The sequence below is a fragment of the Bubalus kerabau genome, chromosome 18 (genome assembly GCF_029407905.1).
Source record: "Bubalus kerabau isolate K-KA32 ecotype Philippines breed swamp buffalo chromosome 18, PCC_UOA_SB_1v2, whole genome shotgun sequence".
NCBI classification, from domain to species: domain Eukaryota; kingdom Metazoa; phylum Chordata; class Mammalia; order Artiodactyla; family Bovidae; genus Bubalus; species Bubalus kerabau.
This window is the reverse complement of record NC_073641.1, coordinates 40,201,603-40,221,225: the sequence shown is the minus strand read 5'-3', so window position 1 is coordinate 40,221,225 and position 19,623 is coordinate 40,201,603. Positions and strand designations below refer to the sequence as shown.

General features: G+C 43.7%; 1 protein-coding gene across 1 annotated transcript in view; it reads left to right on the top strand.

Annotated features, from left to right (window-relative positions):
• Window positions 1–7,226, top strand: part of SPEF2 (sperm flagellar 2) — a 201,530-nt gene extending 194,304 nt beyond the window's left edge. Inside the window, exon 36 of the mRNA XM_055554823.1 lies at window positions 6,980–7,226. Within this exon, the coding sequence (XP_055410798.1) occupies window positions 6,980–7,069 (90 nt within the window). The 3' untranslated portion in view covers window positions 7,070–7,226. The remainder of the gene's footprint in view (window positions 1–6,979) is intronic.
• Window positions 7,227–19,623: the final 12,397 nt, after the last annotated feature.

Sequence of the window (19,623 nt, the reverse complement as noted above, 5' to 3'; positions counted from 1 at the left end):
GCATTGTTATATATATATAATATATAAATATATATGCATATATATATATATGTATATCCCTTCCCTTGTAAGCCTCCCTCCCCCCTCGCATCCCACCCCTCTAAGTCATCAGACAGCACCAGGCTGGGCTGTCTGTTATATAATAGCTTCCCACTGGCTATCTATTCTACGCATGATACGCATATCTACACATGCATATGTCAATGCCACTTTCTCAATTTATCCTACCCTCTCCTTCCCCCACTGTGTCCGCAAGTCCATTCTCTATGTCTGCGTCTCCATTTCTTCCCTGTAAATAGGTTCATCAGTACTGTTTTTCTTGATTGTCTTAACGTGGTTGAATTCAGGTTCAGGGCTTGGTGGGATAAAACAAGCGTGCAGGAAGAGAAGGAGGGAAGAAGCTGGACTAGGCTAGACCAGGGTCTCGGGAAGCTAAGCTGGTAACAGCATCAGGCCAAAAAGGCTAGCCCTCAATACCGCAAGGCAGTGAGTTCAGGCAGAGTAGAAGTGACTATCAGTGCACGGGTACCATGATAGTTAGCACTATCAGTATATGCATAATATGATTAGTACCACCAATAGCCCCGCCAATACTAGGGATAATACCATAGACCTGCCCCACCAGGACTCTGAGGCCTTGAGTCTACCACAGAAGGCTGGAGGTAAATGGCAGTAAAAGCTGGATGGGTGGCTATATTCATGTTCTTCATTATTCCAGCCATCGAATGACCCTGGCCTATGATTAAAGAGCATGGGGAATAGAATCCCCCTGCCCAAGAGAACAAAGGAGACCCTGATCCCCAGCCAAGCGCTGATTTATTCACCAAACTCTCATCACAGTACACATTGTTGCTGTAACTCATCCAGTGACCATGTTTCTGAAAGAAGGGATGAGGGTTCCATCAGAGAAACTGTTCAGGGTAGGAACATTGAGGACCAAACCCAGAGAGGCTGGACCAAGTCAGCAGAATAAAGGAAGGAAGAGAGGAAGAGCTGGGGCTCAGAGCTCACACCATCACCTCGCACATCAACCACACATGCTGAATGTGCATCTACCTGGCAAGGTCCCCAACAGCAAGGGCTACAGAAGGCTGGGGGTGACCACCTTTCAGAATGTGGCAGGTTGCTACAACCTTCTCACAAGCCTCACACCCTTAATAGCATGCAGTCTCCCTATTTGGCTTCTGCTCATGGTTTATTGGACTACAGAGAGTTAGCTGAGTTTTTGATAAAAGCACTTTCACTTTGATAAGATGCAAGTGATCTAAAGCTGAGCACTGAAGAATTGATGCTTTTGAACTGTGGTATTGGAGAAGACTCTTGAGAGTCCCTTGGACTGCAAGGAGATCAAACCAGTCAGTCCTAAAGGAATTCAGTCCTGAATATTCATTGGAAGGACTGATGCTAAAGCTGAATTCTCTAATACTTTGGCCACCTGATGTGAAGAGCTGACTCATCAGAAAAGATCCTGATGCTGGGAAGGATTGAAGGCAGGAGGAGAAGGGGATGACAGGGGATGAGATTGTTGGATGTCATCACCGACTTGATGGACATGAGTTTGAGCAAGCTCCGGGAGTTGGTGATGGACAGGGAAGCCTGGTGTACTGGAGTCCATGGAGTCGCAAAGTGTTGGACATGACTGAGCAACTGAACTGAACTGAAGTGTTTCCTTATCTCTAACCATTGTTGTTGTTGTTGCTTAGTTGCTCAGTCATGCCCTACTCTTTTGTGACTCCATGGACTGTAGCCCACCAGGCTCCTCTGTCCATGGGATTTCCCAGACAAGAATACTGGAGTGGATTCCCCAAAGGATCTTCCCAACCCAGGGATAGAACCTGCGTGTCTCCTGCATTGGCAGATGGTTTCTTTACCACTGAGCCACCAGGGAAGCCCTCTTAACCATATCACATCATTATATCTCTACATTTAACCATCCTCTTTGTAAAATTATTTGGGTCTCTTTATTTAAACAGGCCCAAAATACTTGGATATGTGGTTGGCAATATTCCAAGTAATTGTCTCATACATCCCACAAACATCTACTCTTCACAATGAAACCCGTATGTCACAGGTCCCTTTTCAGCATCTTACACTCCTACTTTCACTCATAAAGACCAGCTTTCTTCCCCACTTAGAATGAGAATGGTATAAATCAGTGTCACCCTGGATTTAGTGGGAACAGCACACATCAGAACTAGACAAAGAGGTGGAGAGAGGTGGGTGAGTGGGTGCATGGTTGTCACAGGCAGGATGGGGGGCAGTCTGCCAATTGTGGGATCTCCCTGCCTTTTCTGTCCTCTGAGCAACCACCATTCTGTGTGAGGTGGGTTCCAGAAGCCCATCTCTTTAGACTGCATTTCATCCTACACATTCTGTTCCACATTTCAGGGGAAAACCCCCCTATTTTAAACCAGCAAAATAATTTTCAGCTCCTTAGAATAATGTGCAGTAGGGTTTACCTTATCTTACCAACAACAACTAGGACCCTAAAATGATTCCACCATCACTTCCTCCTATTATGGGAGAAGAACTCCCTGCAAAGTCAGGATGATTTGGGGAACATTTTTACTCTGGCCAGAATGTCTAACTATTACTGACTTTTGCAGAGACGATTCTATCTGGCACATTCCTGAAGAAAAAAACTCCATCAATAGATGACTGACGGCCTTCGAAGATCAATCCCCTGAAGATGGATTTTGATCCTCAGGGAAAGCTGGAGTCAGCAGGGTTCTTATTACTTTGTGCATTTCTCTTATTTAGCAAGGAGTTTTATCAGCATGCACCCCAGCTGAAATACTCCTGGCATTTTGAATAGCACAGGACCGACTCTGGCATGGCAGAACATCTGACATTCTGAATTGCTGCCCACTATATTCTGGGAGCACCTTGATGCACTGATGACCAAAAAGATCTCTTCACGTTCCCCAAATCCTGCTTGGTGCACAGACCCCTTGGGTTGAGAGCACCTGCCCCCCTCCCCCCACCCTCACCCCACAGCTGGAGCTTGTTCTGACCTCCAGCTTCAGAGTATGAATGTCACCTGACCCCCTAATAGTAGAAAGAGAGCTTGTCAGTCTGTCTAGCTGTCCGATGGTTCATTCCTTCATTGACAGGGTGTTTCTGCCGAGTCAGCTTGTTCAACCCTCCCCCGTCCTGGTCCTTCATCTCTCCTCCCTGTCATCACTCCACCCTGGAATCTGAAGAGAGGACATTGAACCACCTGCTAGAATCTAGTCGGGACACCGTTCTGACGAGAATTGAGCCTTTGACCTGAAAAACCTAAATGTGATGCTTGAAAAGGAAAGAGGTTCCCTTTCCAGTAAGATGCTCTATTCTCATTTTTACTAAGCAAATAAAGAAAAGGAAGAAAGGAAAAGAAAAAAAAAATCTCTGAAGACTCAGTTACTAACACTCTCATCCTGTCATCAATTTTTTTGCTCCAGATATCCATGTGCAAGTAAATAGATCACATTTTTAAAATGAACTTTAACCACAGTGATGTTGTTTGAAGATCTTTCAAGATAAGTAGAGCAAAAACTAGAGTGTGGTTTTTCGGGTTAAAATGTTGTTTGCTGTTATAAACAGTGGGAAGTAAAGGTTGTCACCCAACAGCCCTGTGTTTACAAGATTCGTGTTTAGAACTAGCAAACATTTTAAAATACATATGAAAAAGGCCAGTTTGGGTAATTATTTTGATACGTGTTATTTTTTGCTCCTGTGGAGAGGTGGCCTGGCTTTGTGGTTAGGAGAGCAGACTCAGGAGCCATGTTGATTGGGTTCATAGCTACTGTGTGACCTTGGGCAAGTGACCCCATGGTGCCTTGGTTTCCTCATCTGTAAAATAGGGTTAATTCTCAAACATGCCTCTCAAGGTCCTTGTACAGATTAAATGACTTAAGCCATACAAAGTGCTTAGCTCCGTGCTTGGCAGACAGAAAGCCCTCACTACATAGTAGGGGCTTCCCTGGTGGCTCAGATGGCAAAGAATCCTGCAATGCAGGAGACCTGGTTTGATTCCTGGGTCAGGAAGATCCCCTGGATCACTCCAGTATTCTTGCCTAGAGAATTCCATGGACAGAGAAGCCTGGCAGACTATAGCCCATGGGATGGCAAAGAATCAGACAGAACTGAGTGACTAACACTACATAGCAATGTTTATTACTATTATTATTACTGCTGGCCTCTTGGTGGTTGCAGTGCATAAGAAATATTTCTGAACCGTGCAAAATTTACACAGATGAACGAAAAGCCGGCATTTCATCTGCCAAGTTCGGTGTCTGCTCTCTGGAAAGAAAGGAGACTTTCACTGGAGAGTGTCGTGATGACAGGGGGTCCAAACCAAAGTCCCAGGAATCCACATGTGGTCAAATCCAACTCAGAAGATCCATGTTTTGTTTTGGATTTTATAGTTATTCAACTCAAGCTCATTTATTTAACTTCTTCTTTCACAGATTTTTATATAGAGAGGTTATTTTCAAGGAAGGTTCCTAAATTCTTAAGAAAATGCTTTGCTTAAATATAACAAGATCATTGAGGACACGGTCACTGGGTGGTTAGTGAAGAAAGTCAATTTCCTCCAATAAGTAGATTTACGCGTGTAAGTGAACATTGGATTTTCTGCACCAACTCACCAAATGTAGTTTCTAGTGATGCACACATATGCTGCATAAAATGTGAGTCTCTTTTAACAAAACCTGTACATCCAGCAGATAGCCTTAATATCAAGGGTTCCATTCACTAGGAGATAAAAATAAATCTTTCGGTGTTAAAGTCAGAATGTCACAGGAGAATTTCTTAGAAACAAATGAGTCAGGACCTGAGTACATGAGGGCAAAGTACCTATAAATATAAATGTACCCGGAAGGGACACAGTCTTCAAGGTATCTGACTTTAAGATACACTCCAACCGCCTCTATTATGTTTATAACAAAATACAATGGCTGCTTCAGTGCTTTGCATTTTCAAGGCACCCATGCCAAACATTTCTAGACTCTCTCAGCCTTTTCTCCACTGTTACTTAAAATTATGGCCCTTGATTTCAGCCATAAATCTAGCCAAGACTGATTGAAATATCTAGAGCTTATAATTTTCCCCCATGCTATGGAGTGTCAAATAATCACAGGTCAACTCATTCCTTAATCCCCAAGTAAATAGTCACTAGTCAGCAATAGCTGTTACAAATAATAGTCTCTGCAAAGAAGACCTGTCAGTAAGTACTGTGGAGGGTAGGACCAGAAAGGTCAATGGCAAGCAGCTGTTCTTTTTCACTTAACTTGCCGAAGATTGCCCTTCAGCTGTGGGAGATCTATATTTTCAAAGAACAAGCTCCTTCAAGAAAATGATTCACTATGTTTCCTGGCAGTGACTGATACAGCCATGTGGGTGTCACTCAGCAGGGCTCTGTTCAGATGCTGAACTAATTCATGTTTTCATGAGTAAAATGACTACAATCAAATAGAAACTTTTGGAACTCAGCTCTGAAGTAAAGAAACTTATATTCTTAAATAGTTCCCTAAAAAAAAAAAAACCTGGAAACTGAATAAATGTAATTTTACATTTTCGCCTTATGCTAGCTAGTACCCCTTCTATTCAGAAAACTAAGATCATGGCATCTGGTCCCATCACTTCATGGGAAATAGATGGGGAAACAGGGGAAACAGTGTCAGACTTTATTTTTTGGGGCTCCAAAATCACAGCAGGTGATGATTGCAGCCATGAAATTAAAAGACACTTACTTCTTGGAAGGAAAGTTATGACCAACCTAGATAGCATATTGAAAAACAGAGACATTACTTTGCCAACAACGGTCTGTCTAGTCAAGGCTATGGCTTTTCCAGTGGTCATGTATGGATGTGAGAATTGGACTGTGAAGAAAGCTGAGCGCTGAAGAATTGATGCTTTTGAACTGTGGTGTTGGAGAAGACTCTTGAGAGTCCCTTGGACTGCAAGGACATCCAACCAGTCCAATCAGTCCTGGGTGTTCTTTGGAAGGACTGATGCTAAAGCTCAAACTCCAGTACTTTGGCCACCTCATGCGAAGAGTTGACTCATTGGAAAAGATCCTGGTGCTGGGAGGGATTGGGGGCAGGAGGAGAAGGGGACGACAGAGATGAGATGGCTGGGTGGCATCACCAACTCGATGGACATGAGTTTGAGTGAACTCCGGGAGTTGGTGATGGACAGGGAGGCCTGGCGTGCTGCGATTCATGGGGTCGCAAAGAGTCGGACACAACTAAGCAACTGAACTGAACTGAACCCCTTCTATTAATACATTATGATAATATCTTAAATTTATTTTATAAACATCTGTGATTTAAAATGTAGCATAGTTGGATATTTTAAGTGGACAAAAAAACAGATCATTCTATCCCTAATATTAAAAAAAAAAAAAACAGAAAGGGGATAATTCCCTGCCTCAAAATAATCTGCTATTCTAAAATTCTACAAATCTGTAAACATGATTAATTTAGCATTAGAATTTTCCTTTAATAGAAGATGAATGTTGTTTTTTATTGATTAATAGGGAAATAATGTTTTGCCTTGCCCGTTTTGTGCCAAACTCTGTGTAATTGCTGGAGAAGGAAATGGCAACCCACTCCAGTATTTTTGCCTGGAGAATTTCATTGACAGAAGAGCCTGGTGGGCTACAGTCCAGGGGGTCACAAAGGAGTCACACATGACTTAGCAACTAAACAAGAACTGTGTAATTGCCTTTACAAATGTTATCTAATTAATCTAATAAGACATCTCTATTATTAGATCTTACTAGATGGGGAAATGAAGTCTCTAAGATCTTTGATATCTTTCCATTGGCAAAATTAATAAGTTGCAAGGCAGGATTCACACTAGAGAACAATTTTCTCAAAGGTAAAAACTCACTGTTTAATCCTGCCACATATTGAAGCCCATATTATTAATAATCATTACTTCTAATTCATTTATTAAGAGTTATAACTTCTCTTTGCATCTCTTCTCTTAGGATGTTAAGATAATTCTCCAAAGGAGTGAGCATGTACAAGGAAGTGATGAAGAGAGGTCTCCTTCAAGACTTACAGAGGAAAAGAAATGAAGGCACAGGAGTGGCAATGAATCTTCCAAACAACCCATGTATAAACATGGTGTTTGTTGTATACATTGTCATTGTAAGTGAAGAAATAGCCCCTACCAGCCTATGAGGGGCACTGTAAAGGGTGTCCTCCTTCCTTAATTCAAAGACTATTCTGTAATAAACCTTAGATTTCTGAGCCAAAATCCAAAGTAAGAAGGAATGCATTTTGAAGTGATTCTGAAAACAGAAGACACCAAAACAATATTTTCAAAAGTAAACAAGCACTTACGTTATGATGTGTCCCTGTGAGAAGTATCTGCATTAGGCAGATACATTAAAAATTCTCCCAAAGCTCAAATCAGGGCAGCATGGCTTCATACAGTTTATATTAATAGCTCTTGCTCCGTAAAATCCCAAGGTGTGTCTCACCAGTCAAGGAGAAGGCTGTTGTCTCAGCTGCTGATATAGTCACGATCCTGTTATCTATTCATAGTCCTTAATTAATAGAACATGTGTCTTGTAGAGATTGATGTACAATGATAGCTCTTTACTTATGTAAATGAGTGAATCTAATTCAGTGATACTTATCTCAAGAAAGTGATTTTGTTTTGTTGTATTTTTTAGCTTTTTATTTTATTAATATATAGCCATTAACAATGTTGTGACAGTTTCAGGTGAACAGCAAAGGGACTCAGCCACACACACACATGTATCTATTCTCCCCCAAAGTGCCCTCCTATCCAGGCTGCCACATCGAGCAGTGTTCCCTGTGCCATACAGAAGGACCATGTTGGTTATCCATTAAGCATAGCAGTGTGTACATGTCCATCCCAAACTCCCTAACTATCCCTTCCCCTCTGGCAACCATAAGTCCGTTCTCTAAGTCTGCGAGCCTGTTTCTGTTCTGTAAATAAGTTCATTTGTATCATTTCTTTTAGATTCCACATATAACGGACATCATACAGTATTTCTCCTTCTCTGTCTGACTTACTTCACTCAGTGTGACAACCTCTGCTGCTGCTGCTAAGTCGCTTCAGTCATGTCCAACTCTGTGCGACCCCATAGACAGCAGCCCACCAGGCTCCCCCATCCCTGGGATTCTCCAGGCAAGAACACTGGAGTGGGCCGCCATTTCCTTCTCCAATGCAAGAAAGTGAAAAGTGAAAGGGAAGTCGCTCAGTCGTGTCCGACTCATAGCGACCCCATGGACTGGAGCCTACCAGGCTCTTCCATCCATGGGATTTTCCAGGCAAGAGTACTGGAGTGGGGTGCCATTGCCTTCTCCAGGTCCATCCATATTTCCGCAAAGTGAACAATAATGCTCTTTTCAGTGGCTGTGCCTCTTTGAAACCCTTCTGGGTCCCCTCACTGGCTACTTCTTCTGAGAATCTTTGCTGGACCTCACACACACCTCTTCTATTCAGCCCCTAAGAGTTGAAGGCCCCAGCACTCAGCCTTCTCTATCCACAGTCAATTCCTGGAAGACTCATCCTTTTCCAAGACTTTATGAGGCCAAAGTTGAAATTTCTATTCCCATCTTCTTTCCCCGAAATCCAAACTTCCTTCTTGCTGTGGACTTGATTACCACCTGGATGGCTTATCATCATCACAGACTCAACATATCCAAGCCAAGGAGAGGGAACCTTCAAGTCACCCCATTGCTCTAACCTTCTATTAGAGTCCCATGTCGTGCAGAAGTTCATCCAGGTCCTCACCTGGATCTTACCCCTTGCTGCCTCTCTGATCTCATTTCCCACTATTCTCCCCGCAGCTCACTCTTCATAAGCAACAAGTATACGTTGTTTATTTTGGAACACAGAGGACACATGCCTACCTCTGGGCCTTTGCACTTGCTTTTCTCTCTGCCTGGAGTGATTTTCTCCCAAATATCTTCATGGCTTGTCCCCAGTTTCCTTCAGGCCTTTGTTCAAATGACACTTTGTCAGTAAGGCCTTCCCTCAGCACATAATAGAAATAACCTACCATCCCCATACATCTCAAACCCACTTTAATTTTTTTTTTCCATTGCGCTTATCAACAACTGATAAATTGTATGTTTACTCTTGTTTGTCTATCACTCCACTAGGTTTAAGTTCCATGAAATCAGGGATGTTGTGAATTTTCTTTATTGCTATGCTCCCGAACCTGACTAAAAGCATAGCCAACTTTAAGTTGCATTAGAATACACTTGTGCAAAATGTGTAGGCAGATCACATCTTGATTGGTCACTAAAAGTGAGTGATTCAAAGACAATTTCAATTACCAGTGAGAATGGTATTCTATTTCTGGAGAGTGACACATTGTCTAAATCTGCTTCTTGTCAGTTCCATTCCCAGAACCCTTGCCTTCAGGATTATGGGGGTAGGGGTGGTGATACAGAAGCTTGGGAGGTGGAGAGGAAACCCAGCTAAAGATTTCACAATTTCAATTTAGTTGGTTCAAATGTAGTTCTAGTTATTCTAGAGAAGGAAATGGAAGAGTATCCGCAAATAGGATTCAAACAAATAACATATTGTGATAAGGATGCAGGCAGTCAACTAATCCACTTTTTATTAAAGATTGAACTAGACAAGGCAATATTATATGGCAATGGAAAGAAATGAAAAGCAGATACAATGGCTCTGTAGCAATTCCTTGTTTATTTCCTTATAATTTCTTGCTGTAATAATGTTCTTGCACAGTGTGAAGGAGGAAATGGCAGAATTCCCCTCCTGAGGCCCATTATCTCATCTAAACAGTGGGAGAGCAACCCCCACAAAGGTCTCCCAGGTTTGCATTTGCCGCCATGTGAGACTCCGATCATCATCAGGATTGAGCGGACCTGGGGGAGGAAGATGACCTAGAGATGAATGTAAACAGAGCTCTTGCATTGTGCAGGTTCCAGAGCAGGCAAGGGCGGAACTCCACACTCAAACCAGAGGCTGCATGGGATTCTGCCAGAATGTTCCAGGAGTTCATCTCCCCGAGGGCCTTTCAGGTCTCATAATTCTAGTGAATGCCCAACCATCTTCAAACCATCTGGTATCGCTTTTGCCTTCCACATCACCATGTCCCCCAGCTATTGCTTTCCTGAGGTGTCTCTGAAGTCTCTGATCTGGGTTGCTCTCTTCTGGATACACCACCATGGCATCCCTCTTAATGCACCCCAGAGTGTCAAACCCACTGTGTATGGATGTGCGTGCACACACACACACACTCACATTCATACACACACACACACACGCCCGGAGTCTGTGATGGCCAAAAGAAACTGATGACTTAAATTTACAAGTAACTAAAACTTCTAAGTCCTTGTTTCATGTGCTTTAATCACCTTTTCACCCATCTTAACAGAGCCCACATTTAAAAAAAAACAAAAACTAAAGTACAGGTATTTTCACATAACCCTATTAAATTCATCTCTAACATATGCTCTTGTATTCTGTTGTCAAGGTGTTAGATGATGGTTTCCAATGTAATCCTACCATATAGTACAAGGATATTGTCCACTTAAAAGGTGACATAATGTGTCCTGGTCTCGGGACCCTGAGGCAGGAAGGCTCTTCACTCTCCCTCCTTGGAAACTCATGGTTTTTCATCTGCCCTGGTGTTTCATCTGCCCTCTCCCATGATAGAACCTGTGCTTCCCTGCAAGTCCTCATCTAATTCAAAACTAAAGAGTTCATTTGATTTTAAATCTCCCAAAAGAGGCTGTCCATTTCAGGACTCTGGACATTCAACCCAAACACCAGTCTTGAAAAGCCAGCCTTTAAGAAGCCATCTGTCACATGATGAACAGCTGAGCCAACCTTTCTACCAGACAATGGTTCTGATGTACATCACTGCACTTTTGCTGTAAGTTAGATGACAAAATCCAGGGATCACCCATTTTAAAACTGTCTAAAAAAATAATGTTATAGCATTTCCTATGAAAAGGAAGGGAGGCTGATGCTGTTCTCTTCTAAAATAAATATTGCACTAGTGATATCTCAGTGAAGGGATCAGCTGGGCAAAAGATGGTAAAGGAAACAGAATGACTATTAACCTATGGTACAAGCATAAAATGCCTCCTTCACCACTTCCATTGGTTTCCACACATCTAACATGAATGATGGCAGAGAAGCTGGGGAAGTCCACTACTTAACCATAGCTTCTTTTCTCTTTCTTCCCCTGATTGGATAGCTTCCTCTTTCTTGCCTAGCTGTCCATGTCCACTTATTTCAAAGATCCATTCCCTTCTCTTTACAAAAATTGGTATTTTAGATTAATTAATGGGAAAAACATGAAAGGGGACTACCATTTCTTACAAATTATAGGTCAAGGAGGTATTGGCATGGCCTGAAATAGCTACTTCCAGGATCATTTCCTGCCAACATAAGACTGGCCTCCTTGGATGCTCATGCCACCCAGGCCCACCTTCTCTCCATCCTCATTCAACTCACCCACCAAACTGTCACCCTCTTCAGTATCTACATTTATACTATCTACTCTTTTTTGGCACTAAATAATACTCTGTCCTCCAACTCTCGCTCCTATGAGATGAATCTGAGTCTTATCCTAGTCGCTCTCCTCTGGATAAGAATGTGGCATTTTACAGGGTTATCCATGACATCTTCATGATATCCTTGGGAACAAGGCAAACAAATAAGGACTGAATGACAAGTGAATGTGTGATGGTGGAGTGAGTTTAGTGAACACAGAAGATTCATAACATGAATTATTCATTTTCCCTCTCCCTCAGTGGACTAGGACTAGTTAGATATAGGAGAAACTGACCATGTCTGTCTTACTCACTCCTGTGATACAAACCATCAACAAAGAAATCCAAACAGAGAGAGAATTCATATGAATTATACTTGTGGTTGACACAGTGTTTGAAGAAATTTGAGTTCAATAATGCTTAATAAGCTTCCTTGATGGCTCAGTGGGTGAAGAATCTGCCTAAAATACAGGAGATGTGAGTTTGATCCCTAGGTCAGGAAGCTCCCCTGGAGAAGGCCATGGCAACCCACTCCAGTATCCTTGCCTGAAAAATCCCACGGACAGAGTAGCCCGGCAGGCTATAGTCCAAAGAGTTGCAAAGAGCAGGATGTGACTGAGCATACCCACACACATACATGTTTAATAAGAAAAAGAGGAGCCAATAACAAAGTTAGAAGATCAGTAATGGTAACAATAGATAATAATGGCTAATATTATTATTGAAAATTTTCTGTGAGTCAGGCACAGTGATGAGTGCTTTACAGGCATTATCTCATTTAGTCTTATAACTGTGAAGTAAGTACTCTTAAGATGGATATTTATACATAATGGAAATAACAGCTAGAGAGATCATATAACTTTCCCAAAGTCACAAGCTTGTAAATTATAGACATAGATTAGGAACCCAGTAAGAACCCCCAAAGCCATTGTCTTACCTAGTTTGCTCAACTGGAGTGCAAATATCCAATTGCACAAGCCCAAGATAGAGGAAGTATGACTTATCAGTGTTTAAAAATAAAAAGCAGAAGGTTTTTAGTCAAAGTAAATTGAATCTAATTTGCTGTGTGATGAGTCCCCTGAATAATCTGGTGTCCACAGAGCATCAGTGGTAGGAAGGCAGATGCTGATTTTCCTCTGATCAGAGCTGGTTAGACCTCACCTGCAATTCTGTGTGCAGTTTGTAGCCACACACTTGAATATATGCACCATTTATTTGTGCAGAGGAACTGATACATATGCTCAGAAGGGAGGAAATTCAAAGCCCTATAGCTTTAGCCTTAAGTAGAAAAGCTTCCAATGTAAGGGACAAAGGAGCCATCTCCAAACTATTTGAAAAGCTGTCCAGATGAGGTAGCTTTTCTGTGGTCCCCAAGGATGGACCTATACTAGTGGCAGATTTCAGCTGACCATGAGAAACTGCAAGCTCCGTATTACGAGAAGTGTTGACAGAGGAAGGGTACCAAGAAGCAGGGAAGTTGACGGCTGTGACAGGAACTTAGAATTTGACCCCTTTGACCTACCCTGACTGCAATTCTCTTTCTACTGAATCAGGTCCTCAGCTCTACTACCCCAGCTGCCATCTCCCAGAAGGATGACTCCCATTCTCAGAACTGGGGCTCCATCCTTCCCTTCTCATTCTCCTCCCGCTACCTATCATTTCTTACAAACACCTCTCACATCTCTCCTTTCCTTTCAATGCCCACTCACCACCCTATTTCAAAATCCCTCAAAATCATTCTTCTAGACTCTAGAAATAGCACTCATTTGACCCCCTGTTTTCATATCTTCTCCCAAAGCCTCCATCATTCAATCCAAACCCGGCCTCTACATTATTCCCAAAATAATCTTTCTGAATCTTTACTTAAGCATGTCTCATTTTTGCTGAAAAACCTTCCCCCTGACTCCTTGCTTGCTTGCTAAGTTGCTTCAGTCGTGTCCAACTCTGTGCGACCCCATAGACGGCAGCCCAGCAGGCTCCCCCATCCCTGGGATTCTCCAGGCAAGAACACTGGAGTGGGTTACCATTTCCTTCTCCAATGCATGAAAGTGAAAAGTGAAAGTGAAGTCGTTCAGTCGTGTCCCACTCTTAGAGACCCCATGGACTGCAGCCCACCAGGCTCCTCCATACATGGGATTTTTCAGGCAAGAGTACTGGAGTGGGGTGCCATCGCCTTCTCTGCTCTGACTCCTTACTATCAAATAAATTCCACATTTCTTAGGATGTTATTTAGAGTCTGATTCTATCTCTCTATGCTTATCATCTTTTTCTACTCAATTTTACACAGCTTCCCTCAACATGATTTCTCATACTTATTAATATGAGATAATAAATATTAGATACTCAATAAATATGAAATGGATTAATGAATGACAAGGAATGTCTCCTTTAACAGAAATTCTAGCAAGTGGAGAGTAACTTTTTACAGTAAAGATATTCCCATAATCTTGCTTGGATGCGTGCTCAGTCATGTCTGACTCTTGGCGACCCCATGGACAGTAGCCCACCAGGCTCCTCTCTCCATTGGATTCTCCAGGCAAAAATACTTGACTAGGTTGCCATTTCCCTCCTCCAGTGTATCTTCCGGACCCAGGGATCGAATTCACATGTCTTGGACCTTCTGCATTGGCAGGTGGATTCTGGACCATTGCACCACCTAGGAAGCCCTCCTATAATCTTATATGCTCCATATTCTAGATCTGTGGAGAGAACCAATTTCATCTTGTCAGTATTATTTGTGTGTGTGTGTTTGTGTGTATGAAAGGAGGCTCACTTTCCTCTTCAAGTGGCCCCCTGCAGCGCTGGAGAAGGGAGGCTGCCTGACATCAGGGCACATCTGCTAGAGGCCTAATGACTCTGGAAACTAACGAGAGCCAGGACTTCTATTATAGTCAGCTCCTTTTAGCACTGGGAGCCTAGTCTAACTCCAAGCACATCAGCCCAGCAACCCCCGCCATCTGGGCTCCTTCAGGCCCCTCCCCCATTCCTACTCCTTTTTTTCTCTAAACAAAAGACTTCCTAAATCTGCTTCCAACACCTTTTGCACCTTATTCCGTCTCCTCTTCTACTTTGCTGGCAAACTGGACTTACTAACAAATTTACATTGCCTGTTGGAACAGCTCCTTCTGCCTCCAGAGTTTTCTCCTCACAGACGTAGAGCATCCTCCATTGCTCAAGGCATCACCAGAGAGTCTGTTGCGCCAGGGCTAAACAAATCTACAAGCACACTCCCTGTCAGATTCTTGTCAGAAGGACAGAGTGAAATCTTGTTTTTGAGTGAGCGTCAAAACAAATCTGGAAAAAGATGCCACTAGCATCTTGTGGCCACAGTTCAAAGCCCCAGAAGGGCCGCACAGGGCTCAAAGCAGCGCCCCGAGCTCTTGAGCACCAAGCACAGGCAGTTGTGTCTTTGCTCACTTCATGCTAACCGCAGGGAGACAGCAACACTGAGCTCCGTCTGAAGCAGCTTCACCTGGCTGTGCCCCCACAAACCAGGCTGAAACCACAGCATCCTTGTGCTCTGCGTAGGGCAAACCAAGCCATGCCTTCCCGCGGGTGAGAGCTGAGTCTTCTCCCACCCATGTCACCACCGTTTGAGCCCCTTTCATGGTAAAGCTCCTGTAAATCAAGGAGAGGCTTTGCCACCAGGCTCCTTGCACAAGTGTCTGCAGGAAGAGTGCCCCGAATAGGAAGCCATCTCCTAGCTTCTCACTCTCCAGGAGAACTTCACAACTCCTTTCTGAATGGAGTGACTCTAAATATACACTGCTCTCATTTCCTTCAGAGTGTGACTTCCTCCAAGCTGATAACCATGTTTCTGAATATTGCATTTTCCTAAGGTAGGTGGGAAAGACAGCAAGCTGGTAGTAATAAGTACTTTTTGGGTATTTGACATGTGCCAGCCACTCTTCTAAGCACTTTCTAAGAATTAACTCAATTCTCTTCTATAGGTAACCTTATAAAATAGATATGTACCTATCCTCATTATAAAACAGGAAAAATAAAGGATATTTTTATCCTTTATTTATATCCAAAGAGGATAAGGAGCTCACAGAACTCACATAGCTAAGAGGCTAGGATTCCTACCTGGCAGGGAAGGAATCAGTTTTCAGGGTCTTTGCCCTTGACCCTTGGACCACACTACTTTTCTGCCATGTGTGGGTCAGGTAGAGGCAACACAAGGTATGAACACGGGTGTCAAATTCCCAGTGGTCCCCTCAGCTAAGGACTGGTCTCTTCAGCCCTCTGCCCTTTGAGCATCGCCTCCCTACAAACAGAACTTGGCCATCAGGGGACTTGGCTTATGAAATCTGACACCATTGACCTAGATACCTGACTTTTTTGTGGCCACCTGGCTTGTCTTGCCTGTGTTTGAATTTTCTCTGTCCTTCCCCGCCCCACCATTTAGATTCCATATATCTGACCACAGTATCTTTCTATCTGACACTTGACCTGGACTTGTGTGTTCCACTCATCAGCTAGCCCCGCAGCTCAGCAAGAGGGTGAAAACCCTCCATCCTGACAAACACTGAGGGCAGAGGGACAGGTCAGCTCAGTTCAGTCACTCAGTTGTGTCTGACTCTGCAACTCCATGGACTGCAGCATGCCAAGCTTCCCTGTCCATCAGCAACTCCCAGAGCTTGCTCAAACTCATGTGTATCCGGTCGGTGATGCCATCCAACTGCCATCAGAGTCACAGGTAAATCCCCCAAACACACCTCCCAACCTAAACTCCACTGAAGAGGAGTCACGATAAGCCAAGCTGCTTCTGTCGGCCTAGGCGCTTAACGTAACAGCCCAATGAAGGAGCATGGGCTTTCGGGGAACTTCTCCAATTTTTTCTACTATGTGTTTATGAGATGATTTCACATGACAGTGCAGGGTGCAATCACAAATGCCCGAGGGACTTGGCAGGTATCTAAAAAGTACGTCAACAGAATTTTTTGAAAGTGGCTTCTTAGTCTACCTTTAATGTTCCCACTTTTCGAAGACAGCCCAGGGTAGATTTCACTTGTCTCTTAATTCTACTACAAGAAAACAGAGCACAAGTACTATGATAAGCATCAGTGAAGTCTCATCCTCAGTGCTGGAGAGCCCATGGGGCACGGTGAGGACTGTCACACCCTAACTGCCTGCAACCACATGTCCCCTGGCTGTGCCATGGGAAGGCAGGAATTCCAATCCGCATGCAAAATCTCTTGCATTGTAAATATTGACTGTTAATTCAAATAGTTTAAAACATTGTGTGGGCCAATTTTGTATAAGCTGAATGATTACCCTCGTGGGCCATGTGTGTGGTCCGTGGCCTCAGCTTTCCACCATCAGGATTCCTAGGGGCAGTCTCTTCAAGCGCATCAGAGGATTGGTTGTGGCAGCAAGAATGGAGGTTGCTGCCAAACTCAATGCTTCACAGTTTCCATTAAACCCTGCACCCAGGGCCACCACTAACTCGTGACAGCACCTTTATCTGACTCTCCACCAGGCACCATGCAGGAGACATCCCTTCCTGCAGCCTGACACAGCTTCATGGCAGGCCTAGTTCAGGGCTAATAGAGCCCAAGCCCCATTCTCTCTCAGCTGGTTGCATTTTCACAGTGCAGAAACTGCCCAACCATACACAGCCGCCTTGACATGGTCCCACCCAGCTTGTGTGGACACTCCAACCATGTGGATGAAAAGATAAAATAATCTGAAGGAGGAAGACAGTAAGCAACCAAGGTTCTCCAGCTGGTCCTTCTGCAAGTCTTGAGCTAGGCGTGCAGGGCTAGACTGAGATCAGAGGTACAACCCTCTCTGCAGCCCATCTTCTTATTGCCTGCATCTCCTATCCATGCTAGACATGGAATGGTGGAGGAGAAACATGCATGAGATAAATGAGGCTGAGCCTTGAAGAGACCTGGAGGTGGTGAACTAGGGCAGGTCTGAGAAGAAGCACACAAAGCCTCCAGCCATCTTCCCCAGCATTTGCCCACAAGTTCCTTTGATTAGGGGGTGGTTTAGCCATGCACCTCTTACCTAACTCTCAACTTCACCTGCAAGACTAAATCTAGATGGAAGAACCAACACCGCTTCCTGTCGCCACCCCTCCCCCTATGTCTAGGAACAGGCAAGGCCACTGAAGTGGTGATTACTACAACGCAGGTATCAATTGTGATCACACTGTCGTTCCGGAAACCACAGCTTGTGGGTCTCTCCCGAAACTGGCTGCAGACTCACTTTGTAAGGCACCCCCTTCTTTTCACAGAAATTCCCAAAGACAGAAGAGCAGGGTCAGGAGATGTATTCTCCATGCCTACCATGTCAGCCTGTCCCCTTTTATTGCCACCACCTTCACTGTTTGAGGAAATTAAATAATACTGTATAAAAATAAAACTTATCCTTTGAAAAGCTCATTATGAATTTTAGGGGCACTGTGGGCAAAGGTACTCCCCCCATTCTCCTCCCATCCTCTGGTTCCTCACCTCCACCCCAGCACCCACGCATCCACCCACCAACACCAAACATCCCCACCGCTGAGCTGAACACGCAGCAGCAGCTCTGAAGCACCATGGGCCAGGAGGACGGAGCACAGTCTCTTCTCCCTGAGCTTCTCTGTGAGGCAGTGAGGCAGTTCTCTCCCACACAGGATGGAACATCTCCACTTCCATGCTAGAGAGGGCAAGAGAAGTGGCTGAAGAGTAGGAAGAACTGGCCTTCCCATGGAACCCAGAACTGAACAGCTGGATGGCCCCTTATCCCAGAAGCTCCTAGAGAATTAAGTAGGTGGCATCTGTTTGGCCATGGAAACCTCTTATTTAGATGCCAAATCTCAGAAAGGTCCTGGTAATAAACCATTGTTTCTCACGAGGAAACATAGAGTTTCCACTGAGGATAAAGCAGGAACCCCAATATAAACTTGGGTTTCTGGGAGGCAGAAACCCATTGGCAGAAGATAAATTCCTAAGGCAAAAATGTACCTGGAACATAGAAAGAGCTAGAGAAACTAGATTCAATAACAATGAAATGGCCACGAACTCAAGACAGAGGGAACTGTAAGGACAAGCTAAAAGGGCTATTTCACAAGAACCCTGGGACACAGGGCCTCTAAGGGAGAATAACACCAAAAGAAGACTAAGTTCTTTGCTCCCATCCAGAAGAAAACACTGCAGCCTCAACCCCTCCCACTCCCCACACTTGCCAGGACTCCAGTGTCCCAAATACGTCTGGAGACAGATGCCCACTAGGAGAAAGGAGATACAGTAAGTCCCCTACCTACGAACCTTCAAGTTGCAAACTTTCAAAGATGCAAACTTTCAAAGATTCAAACATGTGTGCCAGCCCTTGTATGCCAGCTGTTGTACTATATGACTGTACTTTTAAAGGTACTGTACTCCAAGATTAAAAAATGTTTTATTTTTTCTGTTTGTTTTCCATTTATATTATTTGTGTGAAAAGTATTATAAACTTATTAAAGTACATAATTATATAGCCAATTGTGTTAGTTGGGTACCCAGGCTAACTTTGTCAAACGTACAAACAAATTGAACTTACGAATGCACTCTCAGAACAGAATTTGTGCATATGTAGGGGACTTACTGTGAAAGTGAAAGTCGCTCAGTTGTGTCCAACTCTTTGTGACCCCATGGACTCTAGTCCATTGAATTCTCCAGGCCAGAATACTAGAGTGGGTAGCCTATCCCTTCTCCAGTGGATCTTCCTGACCCAGCAATCAAATTGGGGTCTCCTGCATTGCAGGTAGATTCTTTAGCAACCGAGCCATGAGGGAAGCCTTCTGGACTTACTGTCTGCAAAAAAAAAAATGAAAGAAAGAAATTCCTGAAAAGAGTAGTGATGCTCAGAGGAAGGGACCAAAGTCAGTGAAAATTAAGAAATGGAAAATTTTTGGCGGCTCACCTGGTTTACTTGTGAGCATATGTAAAAACCACCACCACCCTCCCAAAAGTTCTCCAAAATACCTGGGCAACATTGTTCAGGAGGCTGGTGGTCCTAAGAGTAGGTGTATTCAAGGGCCAGAGAACTTTAAATTACCATTCTTATTATAAAGCCAGTTAGACCCACAAGGTGAGAAAATCTGGAGAAACTAGATTTAAAAGATTGATTTATTTTAACCTTCAGA